Source organism: Onychomys torridus, chromosome 5 (assembly GCF_903995425.1).
Source record: "Onychomys torridus chromosome 5, mOncTor1.1, whole genome shotgun sequence".
Taxonomy (NCBI): domain Eukaryota; kingdom Metazoa; phylum Chordata; class Mammalia; order Rodentia; family Cricetidae; genus Onychomys; species Onychomys torridus.
Genome location: NC_050447.1, coordinates 11,986,912 through 12,010,419, shown reverse-complemented (window position 1 = coordinate 12,010,419; position 23,508 = coordinate 11,986,912). Strand labels below are relative to the sequence as shown.

At 47.9% G+C, this 23,508-nt stretch overlaps 2 protein-coding genes across 3 annotated transcripts; one reads left to right on the top strand and one right to left on the bottom strand.

The window, feature by feature from the left end:
* Positions 1–225: 225 nt before the first annotated feature.
* Gcdh (glutaryl-CoA dehydrogenase) lies at positions 226–6,421 on the top strand. Its single transcript, XM_036187245.1, has 12 exons — positions 226–309; positions 367–500; positions 585–611; positions 869–1,012; positions 1,158–1,220; positions 1,413–1,583; positions 2,505–2,634; positions 2,714–2,930; positions 3,408–3,511; positions 3,712–3,837; positions 4,034–4,194; positions 5,905–6,421. Exons 2-12 carry the CDS (start codon positions 401–403, stop codon positions 5,976–5,978), a joined length of 1,317 nt encoding a protein of 438 aa, XP_036043138.1. The 5' UTR covers positions 226–309; positions 367–400; the 3' UTR covers positions 5,979–6,421.
* Positions 5,313–20,154, bottom strand: Syce2 (synaptonemal complex central element protein 2). 2 transcript variants are annotated; one of them, XM_036187246.1, is made up of 5 exons: positions 20,109–20,154; positions 19,688–19,779; positions 9,795–9,948; positions 6,914–7,102; positions 5,313–5,823 (listed from the first exon to the last, which is right to left on the bottom strand). In XM_036187246.1, the coding sequence occupies exons 1-5, from the start codon at positions 20,121–20,123 to the stop codon at positions 5,779–5,781; spliced, it is 495 nt and encodes a 164-aa protein (XP_036043139.1). In that variant the 5' UTR covers positions 20,124–20,154; the 3' UTR covers positions 5,313–5,778. The 2 variants fall into 2 exon arrangements, with proteins under 2 accessions (XP_036043139.1, XP_036043140.1); XM_036187247.1 differs by lacking the exon at positions 20,109–20,154 and having other exon boundaries at positions 19,688–19,962.
* Between the last annotated feature and the right edge of the window lie 3,354 nt (positions 20,155–23,508).

Here is a 23,508-nt window from a genome sequence, read left to right as displayed (position 1 = left end):
TTGAACTTTGGGACCCCGCCTCAGGCCCTTGGCAACTGGCTAACCTGGGGTGGGCGGAGCAGAAATACAGTTGGCCAATTGGGCTTGTGCACTCGTTTTCCGCCCCTTCCTGATTTGGATTCTTAAAGGGCTTACATGCCTACCAGCGAAGAGCCCGCTTCCAAAGCCGGTCTGCTACCTTGGCCCTTTTAAAAGGCAGAGCCACGAACGGGGGTGGTGTTCTGGGCGGAACCAAGGAGGAACCAATGAGCAATCCCTATCAGGCCGAGGTCAAGTGTGCAGCTCCCTAGCACAGTCTGCGGGCACCAGGTAAGAAGGGGGCTAGGTGGGAGAAAGCTGGGCTCCGCTGACGCCTGGCCTTTCCAGGTGGCGTTCGCTGCGACGCTCGCCGGCTATATATATGGCTTTGAGAGGCGTCTCCGCGCGGCTACTGAGCCGCAGGCCCGGCCTGCACTTCCCATGTGTCCCGCGTACGTGGAGCTCGGCGGCGGCACACACCGGTCAGTGCGGGGGCGGGCGGGATGGGGTGGGCAGGGAGAACAAGGACACTTTTTAAGTGTGTCTTTTTCATCCTGTGTTTGCAGAGAAGACACAGAGTCGATCGGCCAAATGTAAGAACCACCTTCCCACCTAACCCCGGTCCAGCTGTTGCCTTGGTGGTCTTTGTCCGTGATTGCAAGGACTGTTGGGAAGGGAGGCTGGGTTGTGCCCAGGGTCAGAAGCGCAAAGGGATTTGTTTCTATTGGGCTAGAGAGGGGTTGTGTTTGTCGGACTGTTCTGAAGCCAGCATTCACCCGGAGCGCGATGGGGAGGAAGCGATGGAAGAGGAGGCAGGGTCTGGCTGATTCGAATCCCATGCCCCACCCAGCCTCCCGACCTGGGTTTGACTGGAGGGACCCCCTGGTGCTGGAGGAGCAGCTGACTGCCGACGAGAAACTCATCAGGGACACCTTCCGCAACTACTGCCAGGAGAGGCTTATGCCTCGAATTCTGCTGGCCAATAGAAATGAAGGTGCCCTGGTGTTGGGTGGGCACCCTGGGCTCCTCAACCACACAGGACTTGCACCTGCTGCAGTGCACACACCCCGGCTCTGTCCCTAGGGTCAGGGACTCCATCAAGCAGAGACAGGGCCTGACTCTGGCACCCATCTCTGCAGTTTTTCACCGGGACATCGTGTATGAGATGGGGGAGCTGGGCGTGCTGGGACCTACCATCAAAGGTAAGGACATTTCTGTGTATACTCTGCAGTCCTTACTCCCAACATCCTGAAAAGCCACCCTTTTCTCTCTATAAAATGGGCAGTGGAAAGTCCCAGCAAGGGAAGCCCCAGGCCCACTTCCCGAAGGGCCCCATTACAGCCCCTGCTCAGTCTCTGGTTGTCTTTGATGTACCTGATTCTCTTCTACTCCAGGGTATGGCTGTGCTGGCGTGTCATCAGTGGCCTATGGTCTCCTGACCCGAGAGCTGGAGAGGGTGGATAGCGGCTACAGGTCAATGATGAGTGTTCAGTCCTCCCTCGTCATGCACCCCATCTATACCTATGGGAGCGAGGAGCAGCGGCAGAAGTATCTGCCCCGGCTGGGTAAGCAGCCACTGCCTGGTAGAGGGAAGTCAAACTCTGGTCTAGAATGCAGACCCAGTGTCCCCATAGCCTGCCTTATTTCCTACAGACACTTGCCAGGCCCTAGGGCTCCGTTGCCAGCCTTGATCCCATGCCATCTGTCAGCCTTCTCTCCCCCACCCCCCTTGACTTAACCCCTGGCCACCATCGTCTCCTCTTGGATTTGTTTTTGGGCTCCTCATCCCAGTCCAAAGTTTAAAGTCTTAACTGCTAACCAGGTCCATGAGGCCCATAAGCAGGCCTCTGAGACCTTTCCTCTACTCTGGCCACTCACATTTTATTTGTAGATTGGGTCTCACTATACAGCCATTTGGCTTGCAGCTTTGTAGACCAGGCTGGCTTCAAACTCAAAGGTCTAACTTCTTTGGCCCCGAGGGAGAGAGGAGAGCTAGGATGACAGGCGTGCATGACCATGCTCGTCCCTCTGGCCACTCTTCCTGACTGCTCATCTACTAGGGATTCTCCAAGTAACCCTTGGTGACTGCTCTTCCTCCTACCCTCCTTCAGGCTGGGCATGGTGGCACAGGCCTCTGATTCCAGCACTCCAGAGGCAGGGGCAGGGAGATCTCTTATTAGTTCTGGGCCAGCCTGGTCTACATAGTGAGACCTTCTCAAAAACAAAAGAAACAAGAAAAACCCCCAAACTTCATGCCGTCCTTCAGCTAAACCTCTTAGTGCCCTCCAAGACACTTTTGCCAACCCCTTCCTTCCTGGCCTCCCTCACATTATGCCACTGTGATTGTGGCCTGGACCATTTCCTCAGCTCACAGAGCGCAATGATGGCAGGGTTATCTGCCTTGGTTACAGGCCTGGCTCAGTGGTGAAGATCATTTATCAGGTGAACGAAACTGGTAGCCTTATGATCCTGCCTTGTGCTTGCAGCCAAGGGTGAACTTCTGGGCTGCTTTGGGCTTACAGAGCCCAACCATGGGAGTGACCCAGGTGGCATGGAGACCAGAGCTCACCACAATCCATCAAACCAGAGCTACACTCTCAATGGGACCAAGACCTGGTGAGGGCCCAGGTGGTGGTGGGTGATAAGGTGTGTGAGGGGTAGCAGCCAGATCCCTCCATAACTTTCCGGCCCCCAGGATCACCAACTCGCCCGTGGCTGACCTGTTCGTAGTGTGGGCTCGGTGTGAGGATAACTGTATACGGGGCTTTCTGCTGGAGAAGGGAATGCGGGGCCTCTCAGCCCCTAGGATTGAGGGAAAGTTCTCCTTGCGTGCCTCATCTACTGGTATGATCATCATGGACAATGTGGAGGTGCCCGAGGAGAATGTGCTCCCTAATGTGTCCAGCCTGGCGGTATGTGGTAGACACCTTGGGAACTGGTGGGGGTCACTTGCTGGCTCATCTTTCTCACCTTTTCAAGGGGAGAACTAACATACATGGTCCTTGTGCTTGTGGAGCACTGTGGAGTCTGTGATGCTCCCTGTTCATGGATGTGCTAATTGTTCCTTTTGGGTTACCCCCTTGCTCATTGGCTCTGCCCAAGCATATGGCCCTGGACCACTTCCTACTCTGCTTGTATACGCAGCTTCCTGTCTCCTGCCAGCTTCTTGTGTCTGAGCACTGAGGTCAGGCCCATGCTGTGCAGGACTGCATACACAGAGTGGAGAGGCACTGAACAAGGCTTGCTGCACCTAGGTTTTGGTGTGCGCGCCCTATGTGATTTAAATGCAGATCCCCTTGTCTAGGGCATTTGGGAGATAAGATTTTCCTGCTTCACAGTTGGTTCTTCCCAGGCTTTCAGCTGACTGAGACCTCTTGTCAATCCTATAGGGTCCTTTTGGCTGCCTTAACACTGCCCGATATGGCATCACATGGGGTGTGTTGGGAGCTGCTGAGTTCTGTTTGCACACAGCCCGGCAGTACGCCCTGGACAGGTGTGTGGGGCTGCTGTAACACATGAGGGTGTGGAGGGTCTTGGAGTTAACCTTGTACTCCAACAGTGTCTTCCCCAGCACCCACCAAGTTTAAGTTCTATGAGATGGTTCGGGACATCCTGAGCAGTTAAATGTTGAGTGTCCCATGAAATGGGAAGCCTCTTGAACTATAGGCCCTCACTTGACCTTGCCTGTTCTAGGATCCAGTTTGGCGTCCCCTTGGCCAGGAACCAGCTGGTTCAGAAGAAGCTGGCGGACATGCTCACCGAGATCACACTGGGCCTCCACGCATGTTTGCAGCTTGGCCGTTTAAAGGATCAGGACAAGTAGGGATTATATATACACTGTGATTGAGTCCTGGGCCCTTTCTGAGGTCCTTCCCAGATGGTGGCCCCAGGGACACAAGCTTCTTTCCCTCTTTGTCTTGATGGGCGGATCAGGGACAGCCTTACCAGTTGGACATGTGCTCCATCTGCTGAGTGTGGTCAGTGCATGAGACCCGGTGTTTATAACCACTCCCAGGGCTACCCCAGAAATGGTCTCCCTGCTGAAGAGAAACAACTGTGGGAAAGCCCTGGACATTGCCCGCCAGGCCCGAGACATCCTAGGAGGAAATGGGATTTCTGATGAGTACCATGTGATCCGGCATGCTATGAATCTGGAGGCAGTGAACACTTACGAAGGTCAGTGCTGGACCGTGGGCTTGGGGAGGAGGGTGTCACAGTGGTCTGGGAAGGGAGAGATAGCAGTAAGGAGCCGGGATAGTACAGATAAATAAGTCTTCCAGCTGTGACCAGGTGACTGTCAAGCCCTACCCCTCCTTCACCTGGTGTTAGTCGTTCAGAGGTTGTGAACCGAACAGAGGTTATAAATAAATATATAAGGGAGTACACTGTCTGACTTCAGAGGTCCTGATGAGCTGACTATGTGAGATACTCCTGGCCCTTGTTCTTATTGTGGGATGGGACATGGAGGGAGACACAGTTCCAAGACCAAAGTGCCAAGAGAAAGGCATGGTTCTTGGTGGGTATGAAGAAGAGAACAGGGCACAGTAATTATATCACTACTTCATGTTCAGAGGGAAAAAAAGCTGTTAGTAGACTGTAAGAGTCACAGGGCATGTACCCATGGCTTACGACAAACTTGGAAAAAGACATGAAAAGAGCTGGAGAGATGGCTCAGCAGTTAAGAGCACTGGCTGCTCTTCCAGAGGTCCTGAGTTCAATTCCCAGCACCCACATGGTGGCTCCCAACCATCTGTAATGAGATCTGTGCCCTCTTCTGGCCTGCAGGCATACATGTAGGCAGAACACTGTATACATAATAAATAAATCTTTAAAAAAAAAAACATGAAAAATGATACTGAAAGGAAAAAAGGAGGGCTGTAGGAATGGTTCAGCAGGCACAACAGTTGCCATAACAGCATGAGAACCTGGGTTTAAGTCCAGAGCCTTTATAAAACCAGCACAGTAGCATGTGTCTGAAACCCATGTAAAACTGAGGCATGAATCCCTGGTGGAAGTTCTCAGACCAGCCAGCCTGGGTACACACTAGTGAACAACAAAAATCCCATCTCAAACAAGGCCCAAACCTGAGGCTGTCTGCTGGCCTCCAAATGTGTCATGGCATGTGCACCTACACTTGCATATTTTCTACCGATATTTAAAAGGAGGGAGTACAATCCAGTGTGATCCATGCATGAGGACACTAGCTTCACAGGCAGAGAGGCTTCTAGACAAAAAAGCAGAATGTATGGGATATCTTCCTTGCCTGTATCAATGACTCAGGATTTGAACCAAGGGAAAGTCACACAGTCTTCAATGTTTATCTCAAGGCTACAGGATGAAACATTCCAGAAACGGGGAGGGAGAGGTGGGTGAGACCCTACAATGTGAGCATGATTTGAGACGGGTCGGCTGTGGGCTTTTGGAAGTAAATGGAATAATAATTTAACTGTAAAAGGGGGTGGGACAAAGGACCATCCATGTTTTTGCATAGATGATCAGTCTTCCCAATTCTGGAAGAAAGCAGGCCAGCGTAGAAATCAAACATTTAATTAACTGTAGGTGTGGGTTGGGTGAATTTGCTAAAGCTGGGCCTATGGCAGGGGCTAACCTTGTCATACTTTGGTAGTTAGCACAAAGATCATCGGTGGCTTTTGTGTTGAGTTATAGGACTGTTTAAAAAAAAAAAAATCTCAGCATGGCTCAGTGGGCTCTATGCCTTCTCTTGGTGACTGTCATTAAGATGAGGCTTCTTAGCAGCAGTCAACATTCACCATCTTTGTAATTCTGTTCTTCTGAAGTGGGAACCTAGGGCAGCACAAGGCATGACTTTAAAGGTAAGTTATGAACTGAAGATTTCAAACCAGTTCTAACATTCATCTCACACAGGCACCCATGACATTCATGCTCTGATCCTCGGGAGAGCAATTACTGGGATTCAGGCATTCACAGTTGGCAAGTGAAGCCACTTCAGCAGAGGGCCCTTCAACCAAGAAATTGCTTGGCGAGATCCTGGCAGCACTGTGCATTGCTCTGAGTCTGCTCAAGAAGTGGTGGACGGACCCAGCTTTTATGGTGGAAAGTGAGACACTGATGTGAGACTATGGAAATTTCTTTCTGGAAGATGTTCAGATATGCTCTATAGAAAGAAGATGCAATTCTCTGTAGGCCCTCAGCCCTTTTAAAATGAGATTGGACTCCCATCTACCTTGTTTTAAGCTTCTTCTAACTGAGGAGAGAGAGATACAATGGGGAGAGACACAGAGCCAGTGAGTGAAGTGAGAAGGTGCTCTGGAGTTTATAGTGTGCCTCCTTCCTGCCTCCATCCATCCCAGGGGCAGCACCTTCTGTGTTCTACACTGAGCAAATAAGAAGAAAATAAAGAGCCTGTGCCTCACTCCTTGGAGTTGGTCTGGGTTTACTGGTAACTATGGAGAGGTAGTTTGGGGAGTTTCTCATAGGAGGGATGAACATGCCTGGAGTTGTGCCTTTCTAGAATAGTCAGACTTGGAGCTAGACAGTCTCTGACTGGCAGGGGGCACTCTGCCCCTTCCTTCATGATGCAGCTAACTACACAATGATAACCCGGACACCAGTTTGGTTTCTCAGTCCAAACCATGTGACTTGGGACCCCTAGCAAAGCAGCAGAGCATCACTCAAGAGCTCTTGCAAGGACTGTAACCCCGTGGGCTAGGACTGTCAGTGTAGGGCTTAGTAGCCGTCCTGATTCCTAAAGTTGGGGTGGCTTTCAGTGGCAGAGCACTTGTCTGGCATGTGGCCCTGGATTTCATTCCCAGCAATGCAGGGGGAAAGGAGAAGTCTAGTTCCTGTTCATATTTGCTCTCAGCTGAGTCATTCCAGGTCTCTTTCCTCACAGGATACACCCCCAAACTCTTACCTCAGACTGGACACATAGGTCCTTGTATACAGTTTCCACAGTATGGCAGACTTGTTTTAGCTCCATTTCCAGAAGGCTGATCTTTGCCATCTTCTGAGTGAATTCTTGGAGCCTTTCCTGAATGATCTTGCTGTGATGGCTGTACACCTGGTACATCCTCTCCTCCAATTTTTCTGTCAGATCCGTGACCTTTCAGAGAGTAACAAGGAATTGTACTGAGTGTAGATAAAATTTTGTTTATGTGGGGTTTTTTGTTTTGTTTTGTTTTGTTGAGACATGACCTGCCAAGTACCCAGGCTGGTCTTGAACTCATCAACCTTCCTGTCTTAGCCTGCTTAGTGTTGGGATTATATGCACACAGCCACACACCACTATTCTCAGTTCTTTTGTTTCAGATGGTCAGTCTCATGTAGTCAGGACTGGCCTTGAACTTGGAATTGAGGCTGGTTTTAAACTCCTGACCCTAGTGCTTCTACCTTCCAAGTGCTGGGAATTGTAAGTATGTGCCATGCTGCCAGGCTTCTTTTGTTTTCTTTAAACAAGATACAAATGTATGTTTAGTTGGTTCTTCATCTTAAATATAGGAATGATTAAAAATCAACATGAAAAGTAAAATCTGTAGGAAATCAGGTGTAGTGGTACACACCTGTTATCCCAGCCCTTGGGTGTAGAAGCAGGGCATCTAGAGTTACATAGCAAGATCCTGCCTCAAAACCCCCAAATAAATAAAATGAACAGAAAGACATGCATTGGTTCTATGCAAACACTACCTCATTTGAATGAGAGACCTGAATACCACCTGTGAAGACTAGCATCCATGGGGTTCTGGAACCAATCCTCTTCATGTGGTACTAAGGAAAGACTATACGTAACTAGAAATAGAAAAGGTCTAACTGAGGGCCCAGGACCAGTGCAGTTCATGGCTCTGCTGGCTGCGTATTCTCAAGCAGCACCAGGTGCAGCCGTTGATACTGCATTCTAGCAAGCATACCATCAAGGTTTGTGAGGCATGAGCTCCCCATGTGCTGTAGGACCAACTATCTCATCCCAGATCAGTTACTTTCTAAGGACACATGAGTAAGATAAGGCAAACTACAACCAGGCCTGTTGGAGCAGGCCTGAGTAGCTCAAGTTTTCCTGGTCCTGCCTGGCCCATGGTCAAGACAAATCTCTCTCACTAGCGTCCCCCAAGTAAACACACAGAGACTTATATTACTTTATAAACTGTATGGCCGGGCTGGAGAGATGGCTCAGAGATTAAGAGCACTGGCTGCTCTTCCAGAAGTCCTGAGTTCAATTCCCAGCAACCACATGGTGGCTCACAACCATCTGTAATGAGATCTGGCACCCTCTTCTGTATACATAAATTAAAAACAAAAAAACAAACAGGAAAACTGTATGGCCGTGGCAGGCTTCTTGCTATCTGTTCTTATATCTTAAATTAACTCATTTCTATTAATCTATACCTTGCCACGTAGCTCGTGGCTTACCAGTAGCTTACATACATCTTGTTACTCATTGCGGCAGCTGGCAGCATCTCCCTCACTCCACCTTCCTGTTCCCCCAATTCTCCTCTCTGCTAGTCCCACCTATACTTCCTGCCTGGCTACTGGCCAAACAGCGTTTTATTTATCAATCATAGCAAAACATTCACAGCATAGAGAATATCCCACAGCAGGCCTGTAATCCTAGCCACTTAGAAAGCCAAGACAGAAGCATTACATGTTCAAGGATTGGACTACAGAGTAAGTTTAAGACCAACAGGGCAAGTAAGACCCTGCTTCAAAATAAAAAGTAAGGCTCAGTATTAGAAGACTTAAGACTCTTGAGATGGATAGATTTAGGTTCCTGAGCCTGGCTCCCTTATATTATTAACCACTTTTTATTTATTATCTATCTATCTATCTATCTATCTATCTATTTATTTGTTTTTTTTGAGACAGGGTTTCTCTGTGTAGTTTTGGTGCCTTTCCTGGGACTCACTTGGTAGCCCAGGCTGGCTTCGAACTCACAGAGATCCACCTGGCTCTGCCTCCCGAGTGCTGGGATTACAGGCATGCGCCACCACCACCCAGCCTTACTTTTTTATGTTTAAAGATATGGGTGTTTTGCCTGCTTGTCTGTATGTGTAACATGCATGCCTAGTAACTGTGGAGGTCAGAAGAGGGCATCTGATCTCCTGGAGCTGGAGTTGTAGGCAATTGTTAAGTTACCTGACACAGATGCTAGGAGTCAAACTCAGTCCTCTAGAAGAGCAGTAAGTGTTCTTAACTGCAGAGCCATCTCAAGCCCCACTTTTTAAATTTTTTGAGACAGACTCACTATGTAGCATGGCTGTCTTGAAACTCACTATGTATGCCAGGCAGTAGATGGTGCATACCTTTAATTCCAGCACTTGGGAGGCAGAGGCAGGTGTATCTCTGTGAGTTCGAGGCCAGCCTGGTCTACAAAGTGAGTTCCAGGACAGCCAGGGCTACACAAAGAAATCCTGTATCAAAAAAACTTTAAAAAAAATTAACTACCTATACCAGGTTGGCCTTAAATGAAGAGATTTGCTTGCCTCTGCCTCCTAAGTGCTGGGATTAAAGGTGGAGCTACCATATCTGGTTTACCACTTAAAAAATTGTGTTCATATGTGTAAATGGGTATCAAACCAATAGCTGTTTTCAGGTTAGGCAAACGCTCTACCACTAAGCAACACGCTCATCCAAAATCATTCATTTCTGAACCTTAGTTTTCTCTAACCTATAGAGAATGGCCCGATCTACTAATTGTTCTAGAGTAAAATGAGAACCATGTGCAAAGCGCCTCACAGGGTCTCTGGAACTTTACAGATGTGTCAGATTATAGGTTCTTCCTTCCCTCTGAGGGATTCTGTCACCTTCATCTTGAGGCTGTCCCTGAAGTTGGTCATAAGTGCATGGTCCTTCTGCCTGCTCTCATTGATATTTTCAATCAACTCCTGGGCTTTCTTCTTCAGGATTTCAATGCTGGAGTCCAGAGAGGAGAAGGGTCCTGGCAGCTGGTAGTTGGCACTAAAGTGGAGATACAAGGGTTAAACTCTGACTTCTGAAAGTACTGAAATTAGCATATGTTCTCCAAAAAGTGGCTGACCTGAGCTGGAGCTCAGTGGTAGAATATGTGCTTACCACAATCAAGCATACACACACACTCACATGAGGCCAGGGAGAATGTGATCTAATTAAGCTGTATGGTATGAGTGAGAAAGGTGTGGACTGCTGCCTTTGTGGGTGACTCGCAACAATTTTTCCATTTCATTCATACCTTGAGATATGAGGCAGCCCCCCAGCCCTTGTATAACCTAGGTGAACCAGGGTATAAGCCTAACATGCTTGCAGTTCAGAACACAATCTGTGCAGCACAAAGCCACTATTCATATCTATGTGTACCCACTGGCTTATCTGAAGTGAGCACTATGGTAGTTTGAATAAGAACCAACCCCCTGGGGGTGCTTATATGTTGAATACTTGGTCCCCAGTTGGTGGAACTGTTTGGGAAGGTTTAGGAAGTATGGCCTTGGAGAAGTGTGCCATTGGGGTTTGAGGTTTCAAAAGACTGGCACCATTCCCAGTATACCCTCTCTGCTTTCTGTTTGTGGATCAAGATGTGAACTCACAGTTGCTGGTCCAGCAACATGCCTGCCTGCCACCATCTATAACCTCAATGGATCTACACTACTGTGTGCTTGTCATGTATGACCAGAAGCCTCAGAGAACTGTGGCTTGGTTGCCTCTGCACTCTAGCATGCAGTTGTCCACAGCCCATTTTGTTGTTGGTTTTGAGACACTATCTCATTCTTTAGCCCAGGCTGGTTTCAAAATCAAGGCAACATTCCTGTCTCAACCTTTCAAGTGCTGAGATTATAGACCTGAGTTTTATAGACATAATTTGTGTTGTAGAATATTATTTTAAGGTGTGTTACTTTTAAGGTGTTGCATTGTTTAACTCTGTGAAGCTGTGATACTTTGCCTACCTAAAACACCTGATGGGCATAAAAGAACTGAATGGCCAATGACAAGGAAGGAGAAGGATAGGCAGGGCTGGCAGGCAGAAAGAAGAAATAGAAGGAGAAATCTTGGAGGAGAAAAGAAGTAGCCAGAGAAGGAGGAAGACTTAAGGGGCCAGCCACCCAGCTACACAACAAGCCACTGGATAAGAGTAAGATTTACAGAAATAAGAGAACAGGAAAAGACCAGAGGCAAAAGATAGATGGGGCTAATTTAAAGTTAAGGAAAGCTGACAAAAAAAAAAAAAACAAAAAAACAAAAAAAACAAGCCAAGCTAAGGCTGGGCATTTTGAGTCATTTATTTGGGAGCTGGGTGGCGGGCCCCCCAAAAGAGTAAAAACATTCTGACATACCAACGTGGGGCTAGAGTAAAGAGAAACCAACAACAAATTTCCTAGAGTCTGCTCTCCAATTCCACCATGTGAGTCCTAGTGGTCAAACTCAGGTCATCAGGCTCAGAGGCAAGCACCTTTCCACCATGAGCCATATCACTCACCAACTCTGCTGTCTTCTAACTCCTGATGTTCCCATCTATACCTTCAGGCCTTTCCGCTGTCTTCCACAGTCAGGCTACCTTTCTTCAAGGGCATCTTTCTTACCTAAGTCCTGGATCCTCTAGAACAGTGGTTCTCAACCTGTGGGCTGTAAGCCCTTTGCAGGTTGAATGACCCTTTCACAGTGGTTGCTCAAGACCATCAGAAAACACAGATACTTATATTATGATTCACAACATAACACAATTACAATTATGAAGGAGCAACAAAAATAAATTTTTTTAAAGATATATTTATTTATTACACATACAGTGTTCTGTCTACAGGCCAGAAGAGGGCACCAGATCTCATTAGAGATGGTTGTGAGCCACCATGTGGGTGCTGGGAATTGAACTCAGAACCTCTGGAAGATCAGCCAGTGCTCTTAACCTCTGAGCCATCTCTCCAGCCCACAAAAATAATTTTATGGTTAGGGTTACCACAACATGAGGAACTGTATTAAAGGGTCACCGCATTAGGAACCACTGCTCCAGAAAGAACTCCTGGCTGGCCTTAGTACATACATCACTTACAGGGTTACTGTCTTAGTCTATGACTCAGCAAATTCTAGACTCCAGGAGGGCTGGGGCCTTGTAGAAGTCATCTTCTCTATCTCCATGCGCAGCCAATAAATGATTTTGTTTGTTTGTTTGTTTGCTTGCTTTTCGACACAGGGTTTCACTGTGTAGCCCTAGCTATCCTGAACTCACTTGGTAGACCAGGCTGTCCTCAACCTCAGAGATCCACCTGCCTATGCCTCCCGAGTGCTGAGATTACAGGTGTATGCCACCACTGCCCAGCCAAAATTAATGATTTTAAACTGGGTGTGGTGGAACATTTAATCCCAGTACTTGGGAGAAAAGGGCAGGTGGATCTTTCCAAATTCAAGGGCAGGCTGACCTATATAGAGAACCTGTCTCAAAACAAAAAAAATTTAATGATCCTTGAGGGCTTTTATTACCACCCATACTTTGGTGACCTCAAAATTTATTCCCAGCCCAGGACCCTCTTCTGTTCTCCCATGAAAGTGTCTTCTTCCAGACCTCCCAGCAGCATGGCTATCCCAAAGACATTCAAGCTCCATCTTTGCCCACCAATTAGCATCTCCCTTCTTTCCCCTACACAAGAAAATTCCGAGGGGGAGGGGCGCGGCGGTGGCACCGGCGGCGCATGCCTTTAATCCCAGCACTCGGGAGGCAGAGCCAGGTGGATCTCTGTGAGTTTGAGGCCAGCCTGGTCTACAGAGCGAGTTTCAGGAAAGGCGCAAAGCTACACAGAGTAACCCTGTCTCGAAAAACCAAAAAGAAAAAAAAAGAAGATCCCACCCTCCCTCCTATACATAAGGCCACCTTATCCCCACACTAGAAATTTAGCAGTCAGTTTAGAGTTGGGTTTCTCTGGCCCTCCATGTCCTATCTAGAAATCTTCTAATTTCTACCTTTCAACACCCCCCCCCCCATCTATTATCCTTTGCAGCTTTATGGTTTTCTCACTTAAGACCATTGTGACTTTCCAAACCAAAATCTGATCTCCTAATCCTGTATGAACAAGCATAAGAAAGACCTCTGGGGCTACACAGTCAAACAGAAATTCCTTGTGTAGCAGACAAGGCTTTCCAGGGCTCAGGCCCGCTGCTCTCTTTCAGCCATTCTGTTTTGTTTTCTATGTGGGGGTGGGCCCCAGAGCCCACCCCAGGCTCTGTACATGCCCTCTGCCCTAGTAATCTGACCCTTTAACAAAAAATTTCTCCAAACCCACCAGCCTTTACCCGAACCACTTTCCCTTCCTGCCTCTGCCAAAGCAAGACCTAAGCCTCCCTCCTGTTCTTGGTCATGACTCTGCTTTAGATTATACTTTTTGTGCTCATGTGCTCAGAGTGGGAACGACAGTTTTCTTCTGTGCTTTTCAGCACTGCAAAGGCTTCACTATGTGCTGACTTCTTGAGTGTTCTGCTGACAGAGCTACTCTAAGATCCCTGATCTCATGCCTTCTTACACCTGGCTTGCCTTGTCTCACCTTCTCCTGGACCAGCTCAAGTTTCAAGATTTCAAAATTAGATTCAATCTTGCCAGGTCTTTCTTTTTGTGTAATTCTCTGCAACCTGACTGAACTTCTAATGACTCTAAGATACTCTACTCCAATACTCAAGAGGTGGGGTGAGAAAAAAAAAAAATCACTTGAATTCAACTAATTCAAATTTTGTGGTGGGACAAAAGCCTGCACTGCATGTCTACTGAGAGCATCTTTTTACTTTTCCAAACCCAAACCCTTCTTTTATGGATTTCAGCTTTTCCATTTCATTTTCTTATACTCAGCAGCTGCATATTAATTAAGATACTAATGAATCATTGGTTTCCCTGGGTCTGCACTCACCAATTAGCTTTAATAAACAAAATGTGTGGTGTTCTCTCTGCAGGCTTCCTCAGTTCCTGGGCTGACTTCTGTGGCAGAACCCTGGACTGAGGCCAGGGATGGAAAAGAGCCCATTACAGTTGTGGGGTGTGCTTGGCCTGCATGGGGCTTGGGATGGGGGGCCTGTAAGCATATCGATGCACCCATCTATTATATCTGTCCTTCTAAGAGGCCCTAATCAGTTCCAAGAATTAGAAGAGTTCCCAAGCAGGGCCCAAGCTGGCAGGGGGCCCAGGAAATGGGTCTAAGCAAAGAGACCATCTGTTTGCTCCAGGTAAAGCTAGGATTGGCAGGCGTATGAGCCAAAGCTACCCACTGATGGGGTCTTCTTTCCACAGCCTCTCACAGATAGCACAAGTAAATAAGCTACCAGCCACTTATGACCATCTTAGGGGCAGTCCCAGGAGAGGGACCCACAGAATCTGGCACTCAAAAAAAAATGATGTTTGGCTGAAGTACTGCCAGAAAGAGAAGGTTTGATTGGAAGCTGATGAGCCAGTTCCCCACCTACCTCCCCTCCAGAAATGTGTTAATATTTCAATCATGTTGCTGAATATTGGCTGCTGAGTCCATTAACTGGTCCTTGTGATGGTTTTCATCCATCTGGTTTTGGCTGCTGTAGCAGTCCTTCAAGTCTGTAAAGGATTTCTTTGCCTGTGACTCTTCACCACAGAGATTCTGGTCTAGTGTGCTATTTGCAATCCGATATCAAATGAATGATTCATTCGTACCTGCCTGCTTTCTAGTTCCTGACTAATAGCACAGGTCTAGGAAGCATTGTACACTGTGGTCTGCTTTCCTATTGAGAAATGGAGAAAAAGGAAAGCTGGTTTTGTCTGGATCCTCTGGCTCCGGCCTCAAGTGAGCTCATTCTGTGCACAACTGTCATCACAACAGCCACTCCCACAGCATCCTAGCAGTCCCTTGTATCATACCACTGTGAGTTCTAGCTCAGAAATCCCAGCTGTGATTTCTCACTTTGGCGGTACATAATCATGAAAATGTCCTCAGCTCCCTCACACATCTTTAAAAAGGGGGGGGGGTGTAAAATGGAACTTAAGCTCTCGCCTCTGTTCTAGAAGTCAGCACCTGTGGGAAATCATGCCAAGCAGAAAGCAGGGATGTCCTGGTAAGCACTGAGCTACTACCGGCTCTCTGAGGAATGGGGCAAAACCCTGATTTGTAGTTTGCCAAATGCCACTGTGCAAATATCCTCACTATAGCAAATATAAAGCTTCCAACATAAACTTGCCAACTTGGGAAGGAATATATAGAAACAGTTCTTGCAAGCCAGTAGGAACCAGCTCCAGTCTATCATGGATGGGGACAATCTCTTTCCTCCTGCCTGTTCCCTACTTCTCCTGCTAAATGGCACCCCAGACAGAACCCTTCACCTGATCCACACCCACTCACACTTCCTTCAAACCATTCTCTATTTAGTAGCCAGGGCCTTTCTTGAGACAGTCTCACTTTGTAGCCTCAGCTTTCTTGGAACTCACCATGTAGACCAGGCAGGCATTGAACTCAGAGATCTGCCTGCCTCTGCCTCCCAAGTGCTGGGATTAAAGATATGCAGCACACCCAACCAGCATCTTTTTATAACAGGAACCTGAGTATGTCACTTCTCTGGCCCAGCAGTTCACACTAAATATGTTCACCTTTCTTCTAGTACCTATTAAGATACCTAAACCTGTGGATACACACCTTCTGTAAAATGGTGCAACATTTGCACAGAACCTACACATATCCTTCTGTTGCAAGCCAGGAGTGGTGGTGCACAGGAGGTAGGAGCTGCATCATCAGTTCAGGACAATTTCAACTATGTATCAAGCTCAAGGCTAACCTGGACTACATGAGGGACTTTCAAAAGAACAAACAAAGCCTAACACTGGGCCAGTGAGACAACCCCATGGGTAAAGGCCACTACTAATCAAGCCTGGAGACCTGAGTTCAATCCCAGGAAGCAAGACAAAGATGGAAGGAGAGAAATGTGCTAAGTCTGTTGGGTGGCCTGGCAATTTGGAACCTGAATATACAGGAGACTATATATACTACATTCCTACAAAAACATGTATTCGGATGTTCATAGTACTATTACAAATAATAGTCAAACTACTTGTCTTTTGATAACAGACAAAATATGACAGACTCATAATATGTAATATTATTCAGTCATAAGGAGTACTGAAGTTCTGATAAAGGCTATGGTATAAACAACATGCCAAGTGAATGCTAGACACAAAGGAGCACATGGCATATGATTCCATGCACATGAAATGTCCAGAATACACAAATGTATGGAGACAGAAAGCAGACTAGTAGTTATAGGGATGGGAAAGAGGCAGGGAGGTCTGAGGTTTCTTTTCAGAATGAAAAAAAAGTTTTGAAGTTGACTAGTGGTGGTTGTATGGCTCTATGAATATATTAAAAACTATTAAATCACACACTTCCACAGGTGAGCTGCACGGCATGTCACAGAATGAGCATCCTTAATTCTAAATTCTAAAATCAGGCCAGGCATGGTAGTGAATACCTTTAATCTCAGCAATGAGGAGGAAGAGGCAGGCTGATCTGAGGTTCAAGACCAGCCTGGTCTGCACAGTGAGTTCTAGGTTGCCAGGTTACATATTGTGACTTTGCCTTAACAAAATAAATAACCCCCAAATCTAAAGGTTCATGATGCTCAGAAAGTTTCAAATAAACAGGATGGCACATGCCTATAATCCTAGCACTTGGGAGGTTGACTCAGAAGAACCTTGAGTTCTAGGACAGTTCTAGGACAGAGCTGAGCTGTACACTAAGACCCTGCATGAAAAAACAAGGGCTGGGTGTAGAAAGTGCATAAAGTCCTAAATGAATGTACATTGTTGACCTGAACACAGAGTATCCATAACTTCAAGTCCTCAGAATCCTAGAAATGGCATAATCTTCCCCTGGTCTATGTTCAGATGTTGACAGTGTCTGTAGAAAGTATGGAGTACAGTTGTTGGTTTTTTCCCCTCCTGAATGTTTACAGCTTGAGACTTCCTCTACAGAGACCCACTACTGAAATTAGCTAAACTTGTTTCCTCATTTAACTGCATACAATAAATATGCCTCAATTGGTTAAAATATATACATATAAATGCACTGTGTTTCAGGGCTGCTGCTGGTATACCTCCATCAGTGCACATAGCCCACCCAACCCTAGCTTTTCTGTACATGTGCCTGTCCTTACTTCATTTCTTTGTCACACCAGTCAGGTTCAGAGTGCTGCAGTTTCAGCAACTGGAAATGTACACTCAGTAACAAGGTGCTCATTTACCATGCATAAGACACTGGGTTCCTTCCCCAGTATAGCAAAAGGAAAGAAAAGTAAACAAATTTAAGATCCGCAAACTAGAATGAAAGAGAAAATCTAAGCGACTCTGGTTTTGGGGTTTTTTGATAGTTTTACTATATTTAGGCTATGCTGGCCTTGAACTCAGGGAGATTCACCAGCCTCTGCCTTTAGCTGGGATTAAGACAAGTGCCACCACACCTGGCTGCTGGTGTATTATTTTTTGGTTTTGTTTGTTTGTTTTGAGACAGGGTTTCTCTATATATCCCTGGCTGTCCTGGAACTCACTTTGTAGACCAAGCTGGCCTCAAACTCAGAGATCAGCCTGTCTCTGCCTCCTGAGTGTTGGAATCAAAAGCATGTACCATTATGCCCAGCTTTTTTTTGGGAAGGCTGTTAATGTCTTAAATAAAACACACACACAAACCATCAAAGAAAGAACTGAGAAATTGGACCTCATTGAAATTAAAAACTTAAAACCAGGTATAATTTATAGCTGTTTTATTCATAACTGCTAAAACTTAGAAGCAATCAAGACATCCTTAAAAAATGAAATGGACATATACTAGAGCATATCCACACAAAGGACATTATGAAGCACTAAAAACAAATGAGTTGTAATGCCACCAAAAGACAATGAGCTATCACAACTTAATATTGCTAAGTCCCTAGCAACCAGAAGTGCTGGCTTAGTCACTGTTGCATGTCCATCATCTAGCCTCAATAAATATTTGATGAATAAAAGCGCAAGGGAAAAACATTTTTAAGTCATCCTTGACACCTGCTTTCTTTCACTTCAGAATTTAATCCATTATCAATTTTTCAGATCTATCTTCTTAACTATTTCCAGCACCTGACACATCTCACCACTTCCCTAACACCACAGACCAAGCTATACTCATCTTGCACTTGGATTATTCCCATTGCCGCCTCATTCCTGTCCTCCTTCATGTCACAGCAGCTAGGGGGAGCCTTTGACTACTTTCTTTCAAAGAGAACAAACTTCTGTAAAGGGCTAGACAGCATAAAAAAAAATAACAATAATAATTCTTTTGAGACAGTCTCATGATGTAGCCTCGACTAGCTTGGAACTCAAAGAGACCCTCAGCCTTTGCCTCCCCCAAATGTTCTTAATATAAAGTAGTCAAATGGTGTCAGTCCTCGTATTCAAACTTCCGAGAGGCATCTAAAGTCTGACTGCAAAGCCAGGGATGGCGCTCTGTTGGTAGAGTGCTTGCTTAGCATGCACAAAGCCCAGAGTTCAACCCCAAGCACCGTATAAACCAGGTGTGGCAGTACAAGCTCTAATCCTAGTAGTTGGGAGATGGAGGGCAGGAGGATCAGAAATCCAATTCAAGGTCATCCTAGCTACATGGCCAGTTTGAGGCCAGTCTGGGATATGTAAGACCCCACTGAAGGAAAGCCAAAAGGGAGAGGAGAGGAGAGGTCTAATTGTGTCTCTTACTATCTCCCTCTTAACCTTTACTGTTCAATAATCTCTGCAGCCTGTATACCAGCAGTTCCCCTGCCTGGGGCAGGGTCTTCCTTCTAACGACTTATTCTTCATCTCCAGGAACTCTGCTATGACCTTGAGGGTAAATCAGTCACCATTACTGTATCCTCATATTTTTTCCTTATACCATGTGGCATCTGGACTGCTACCTAGTGGGCTCTCCATACCCATAGGCTCTCATCCATGGATTCAAATCACAAGTCAAATTTAGAACAGGTGCTGGGGATGTGGCACTTGCTTGCATTTTGAAAAAATATTTATTTCAATTGTTATTGAGAATAGTGTGCATAACCAGTGTGTGGTGGCGCACGCCTTTAATCCCAGCATTTGGGAGGCAGAGGCAGGCGGCTCTCTTTGAATCCGAGGACAACCTGATCTATATATTGAGTTCCAGGCCAGTCCAGCCTACATAATGAGACTCTGCTTTGAGAGAGGGAGCTGGAGAGATGGCTCAGTAGTTAAGAGCATTTGCTGCTCTCGCAGAGACCTTCATTCACAGCACCCACATGGTGGTTTACAACCATCCATAACTTCAGTTCCAGATGATCTGATAGCCTCTTCCGACCTGCATAAGCACTAGGCTTGCACACAGTGTACACACACACATTCAGGTAAAACACTCACACACGTAAAATAAATCATAAAAAAATTAAAATCTACACAAGCAGGCCCACCCATGACACGGTTCAGGAAACAGGCACTCTGCTAAACCTGAAGACCAGAGTGCTATCCCAGAACCACATGGTCACCCATTTCACACACCCGTACAAACTAAACGTCTGGAAAACAAACCAACGAACACGGTACGGGAGGAGTCTGAACACGAGGATGTTATGCAGGGTCAGAGAAGGCTGAGCACTGCAGAAGTGGCTTCGGGAGAGGGATCCCGGACCTACACCCCGTGGCCATCGAAAGGAGGGCGACGTCGCCAGCCCCCGCCCGTGGGAGCCGCCGGCCCGCGCTGCTCACCCGGCCGCCGCTGCGCTGGCCTCTCCCTCGCGGCTCTCCTCCGCAGGCGCCTGGGGCCCCTGGTCCTTTAGCTCCACGGGAGGCGCGTCCACCTGCGGGCACAGCCAGCGCTGCAGGGGCGGCGTGGGCAGGGCCGCGCGGCCCGCACCGGAGGACGCCTTCGGGCGCAGCGCACCCCCGCCTAGGCCGTCAGGCCCCGCCGCTCCCCCAGTCAGCTCGTGGGGCTCCGCCCGGCAGGAGGCGGCCCCAGAGGTGAGCAACAGCCCCGGGGCAGGTCTGTGGGTAGGTCCGGGATCCCGCCCGCCCCCTGCCCCGCCCCGCCCGCCGCCCGCCGCCCGCCGCCCGCCGCCCGCCGCCCGCCGCCCTCCGCCCGCCGCCCGCCGCCCGCCGCCCGCAGGAGGGCAAACAGCGCCTCACGTACGCCCTGGCGCTCCATTTCGTCTTTTCCCGCCTCGGCGCTCCCGCCCTCTGCGCGCCCGCCCCGCCCCCTCCGCGCGCGCCCCGCCCCCTCCGCGCGCGCCCCGCCCCCGCACGTGCTGAAGCGCGCCTCGGCCCCGCCCCCAAAGCTTAGCGCAGGACCCGCGGGCGGTTGGGCGCAGCAACCGCTCCGGGGGCCGTCTAAGGTCGTAGCGCGCATGTGCGGGACTCAGTCACCAGGGGCACTCAGATTACAGGAGTTTGACCAGTTCTTAGGGAGTTTCGCCCCGCTGCTCTACAACTTTTTTTTCCAAATTCTTTTGAAACAGGCTCCCACTATGTCCTGGCCTAGGACTCTAAACCAGGCTGGCCCTGAACTCACAGATATCAGCGTGCCTCCGCCTCCAGAGTGCTAGAACTAAAGGTGGACACCCTCACGACTAGTGATAGCCTGAAATACTTATTTATTCATTTACTAACTTCGTGTTTTCCAGACAGGGCTTCTCTGTGTAACAACCCTATCTGTCCTGGATCTCACTCTGTAGACCAGGCTGGCCTCAAACCCGAGATTAAAGGCGTAGGCCATCACTGCCTGGCTCTCTACATTTCAAATAAGCTCACGTTTGTCTGGAACGCAATATGCATCTAGGCATGCCTGTAACCCCAGTGTTTGGGGGCTGAGGTAGGAGGATCTCCAGTTTCAGGCCAACTTGAACAAAATAGACAGACCCAGACTCAAGAAAAAATCCAATCTAACATACTGAGGCTAGGAACAGTTAACATGCCTGTGGTCCATACTATTTGGATAGCTGAAGCAAAATTGCTCAGGCCTAGGAGTTGGGGCCAGTCTGGGCAACACAAAAGCCCTGTCTCAAAAAAGGGCTAAACCTGAAGATATAGTTCAGTGAGAGCACCTGTCTAGCATACACACCCTGGGGTTTGATCACAACCCACACAAATGGGTAATACATTGGAATGGATGTGTGCAAAGGCTCTGAGACCAGCTCAGGATCAGCATCCCTAGAGAGGCTCTCTGGCGGGAGAGCAGGGACCTAAGAGAGGCCATGGACAGGATACCACAAGAGCAAAGGCCCTAGGGATATCTGTCACACTGTGCACATAAGGGAGGCATGCAGGAAGGTCCCAATCACATAGTGTAACTCCTGAGCCAAGCTGTCATCATTACACAATAAACTAGGACATATCTTGACGCCTACATTCTGTGAAAAATGACTATGAATCTGGATTTTCACCAGCCAGACAATGGAAGAACTGGCACTCTTATTTATTTTTGAGAGACTCTGTGTAGCCCTGTCCTGGAACTGGCCTCAGAGATCCACCTGCCTGTGTCTCCCAAGTGCTACTACACTATTTGAAAAACTGGTAGTCTCAAAACACATTCCCATTTATGACTGCTGTGATAGAAACCTAAAACAACATTGTTGTAAAAGTTGCAAGGATAAACATCTGGCAGATTGTAAAATTTATTGATAAGAGGCAATGAGCTTCAGTGTTGCCAGGCAGTGGTGGCCCACACCTTCAATCTAGAGCTTGGGAGGCAGAGGCAGGCAGTAGTGGGTAGCCATCCCAGCCTTGGCCGGGAAGCTCCAACCCCCATTGAGGCTTCGGTAATGGTCACGCCCACAAGACGGGGCAGAGGAGGAAGCGGAAGACACAGGATCGAGAGGAGAGGTCTCTCTTGGTTCTGGGACCCTGGACACTGGAGGTAGACCGAGCAGAGTTCTCCAGAGAACACCGCCGGACTGCGCCATACCTTTGCCAGACCCTACAACCTATCCCTTCATTTGTAAGTTACCCCACAAAATAAACCTCCCTTTTAACTATGTGGAGTGGCCTTAATAATTTCACCAATAGCAGGCAGATCTCTGTGAGTTCAAAGACAGCCTGGTTTACTGGGCTAGTTTCAGGACAGCCAAGGCTACACAAAGAGACCATATCTTGAAAAAAGAAATAAATAAAATTCTAAGCATGGTGACATTCATCTATAATCTCAGTACTTGGGAGGCTGAGGCTGAAGAATCTTAAATTTGAGGCTAGCCTGGGCTACAGTAATAACCAATGTAGACCAGGCTGGCTTCAAACTCACAGAGATCAGCGTGCTTCTGCCTCCTGAGTGCTAGGATTAAAGTCATGTGCCACCACTGATAGAAAATTACATGTCCACACGGTTGGGCTTTCCCGGCGGACCGCCTAGTTATTTCCGGTTCAAAATAGCCATTTCCAGGTCAGAATATCTCACGTGACTAGGACTCTGTGGCTTTACATGGTTGCATAAAGCGTGCGTGGCCATATAATCTATGCGCATGCGTGGAGTAGCCACATGCGGTCCTGTACGCATGCGTGGCTCACTCTTTTAAAAAGCTGGCGTGTTGCACAGGTCTCTTTTCTCTCTTCTCTCCCCTCTTCTCTCTCTCCTCTCCTCACTCACGTGTGTGCTTCACACAGGCCTGTCACCTCTATCCTCTATTAATAAACAGCTCTTCTGTGGATTTGTCGTGTTCGGACGTGTTCCTCACAGGGTAAGAACGCCAATAAATAACTAACAACCACCCGCCTAGCCTAAAAAATTATTTAGCAAATAAAGACACATATGCAGAAAAAACAACCATAAACATAAAAAATTCAGCCCTAGAAAAGCAAATGCAAATGCAGGTGCCCAAAGCGTTATGCGGCCTTTTCGTCAAAGTTCAGGAGTCTTCCCTTTTTTTGACACAGACGAAGTATGTGGCCCAGGCTGGCCTCGAATTCATGATGGCCCACTTCAAGTGCTCCAGTGCTGGGAGATTTCATCATAGGGGAATTAAGAGCAGCTTCTCACCCCACTCCCTTGCTCCTACAGCATGGGAATGCTGGCTTTTAGGCCATCACCTACAAATGTTCCTTTCCCCAAGAGGCGTCTCAGTTCTGCTCTTAGCAGAGGACTGGGCACCAGTCAGTGATTAGTGGATGCTGGGGCAAGGGGCTAACTCGGTTAAGTGTTCGTTGTGCGAGTGACTTCAATCAACAGGATCCACACTCACAATAAGGAAGTAGAGTAGGAGAGGATGGAGGCAGAAGGGTCCCTGGAGCTTACTCGTCAGGCAGCCTGGCCAAACTGGTGAGTTCCTGTCTCAAAGGACATGAACAGTGTTCCTAAGGATGACACCCAGGATTGTCTTCCACTTGTACTTGAACAGACAGACACACATCCATTAAAACTCAATGTTGAGTGGAGCCATGGACCTGCATGGGCTGCCTGGGACCTCCTGGGATCCCAGACCATGGAGGATCTGAAGCCATGACCACCCCCAAACCAGCACACTCAGGAACCACCACCCAGTTCCCTCCCCACAAGCACTGCATGAAGCTGGGAGTGAGGGAAGCCCACAAATCACCTAATGAAA

Coding starts and splice junctions, on each gene's coding strand:
- Gcdh (XM_036187245.1), top strand. CDS start 401: ATGGCTTTGAGAGGCGTCTCCGCGCGGCTACTGAGCCGCAGGCCCGGC. Junction 612..868: donor ACAGAGTCGATCGGCCAAAT/GTAAGAACCACC, acceptor TGCCCCACCCAG/CCTCCCGACCTGGGTTTGAC. Junction 2,635..2,713: donor CTCAATGGGACCAAGACCTG/GTGAGGGCCCAG, acceptor TCCGGCCCCCAG/GATCACCAACTCGCCCGTGG.
- Syce2 (XM_036187246.1), bottom strand. Junction 9,949..19,687: donor GCCAGCGCAGCGGCGGCCGG/GTGAGCAGCGCG, acceptor TCTCCACTTTAG/TGCCAACTACCAGCTGCCAG. Junction 7,103..9,794: donor GGGACAGCCTCAAGATGAAG/GTGACAGAATCC, acceptor ACTCTCTGAAAG/GTCACGGATCTGACAGAAAA.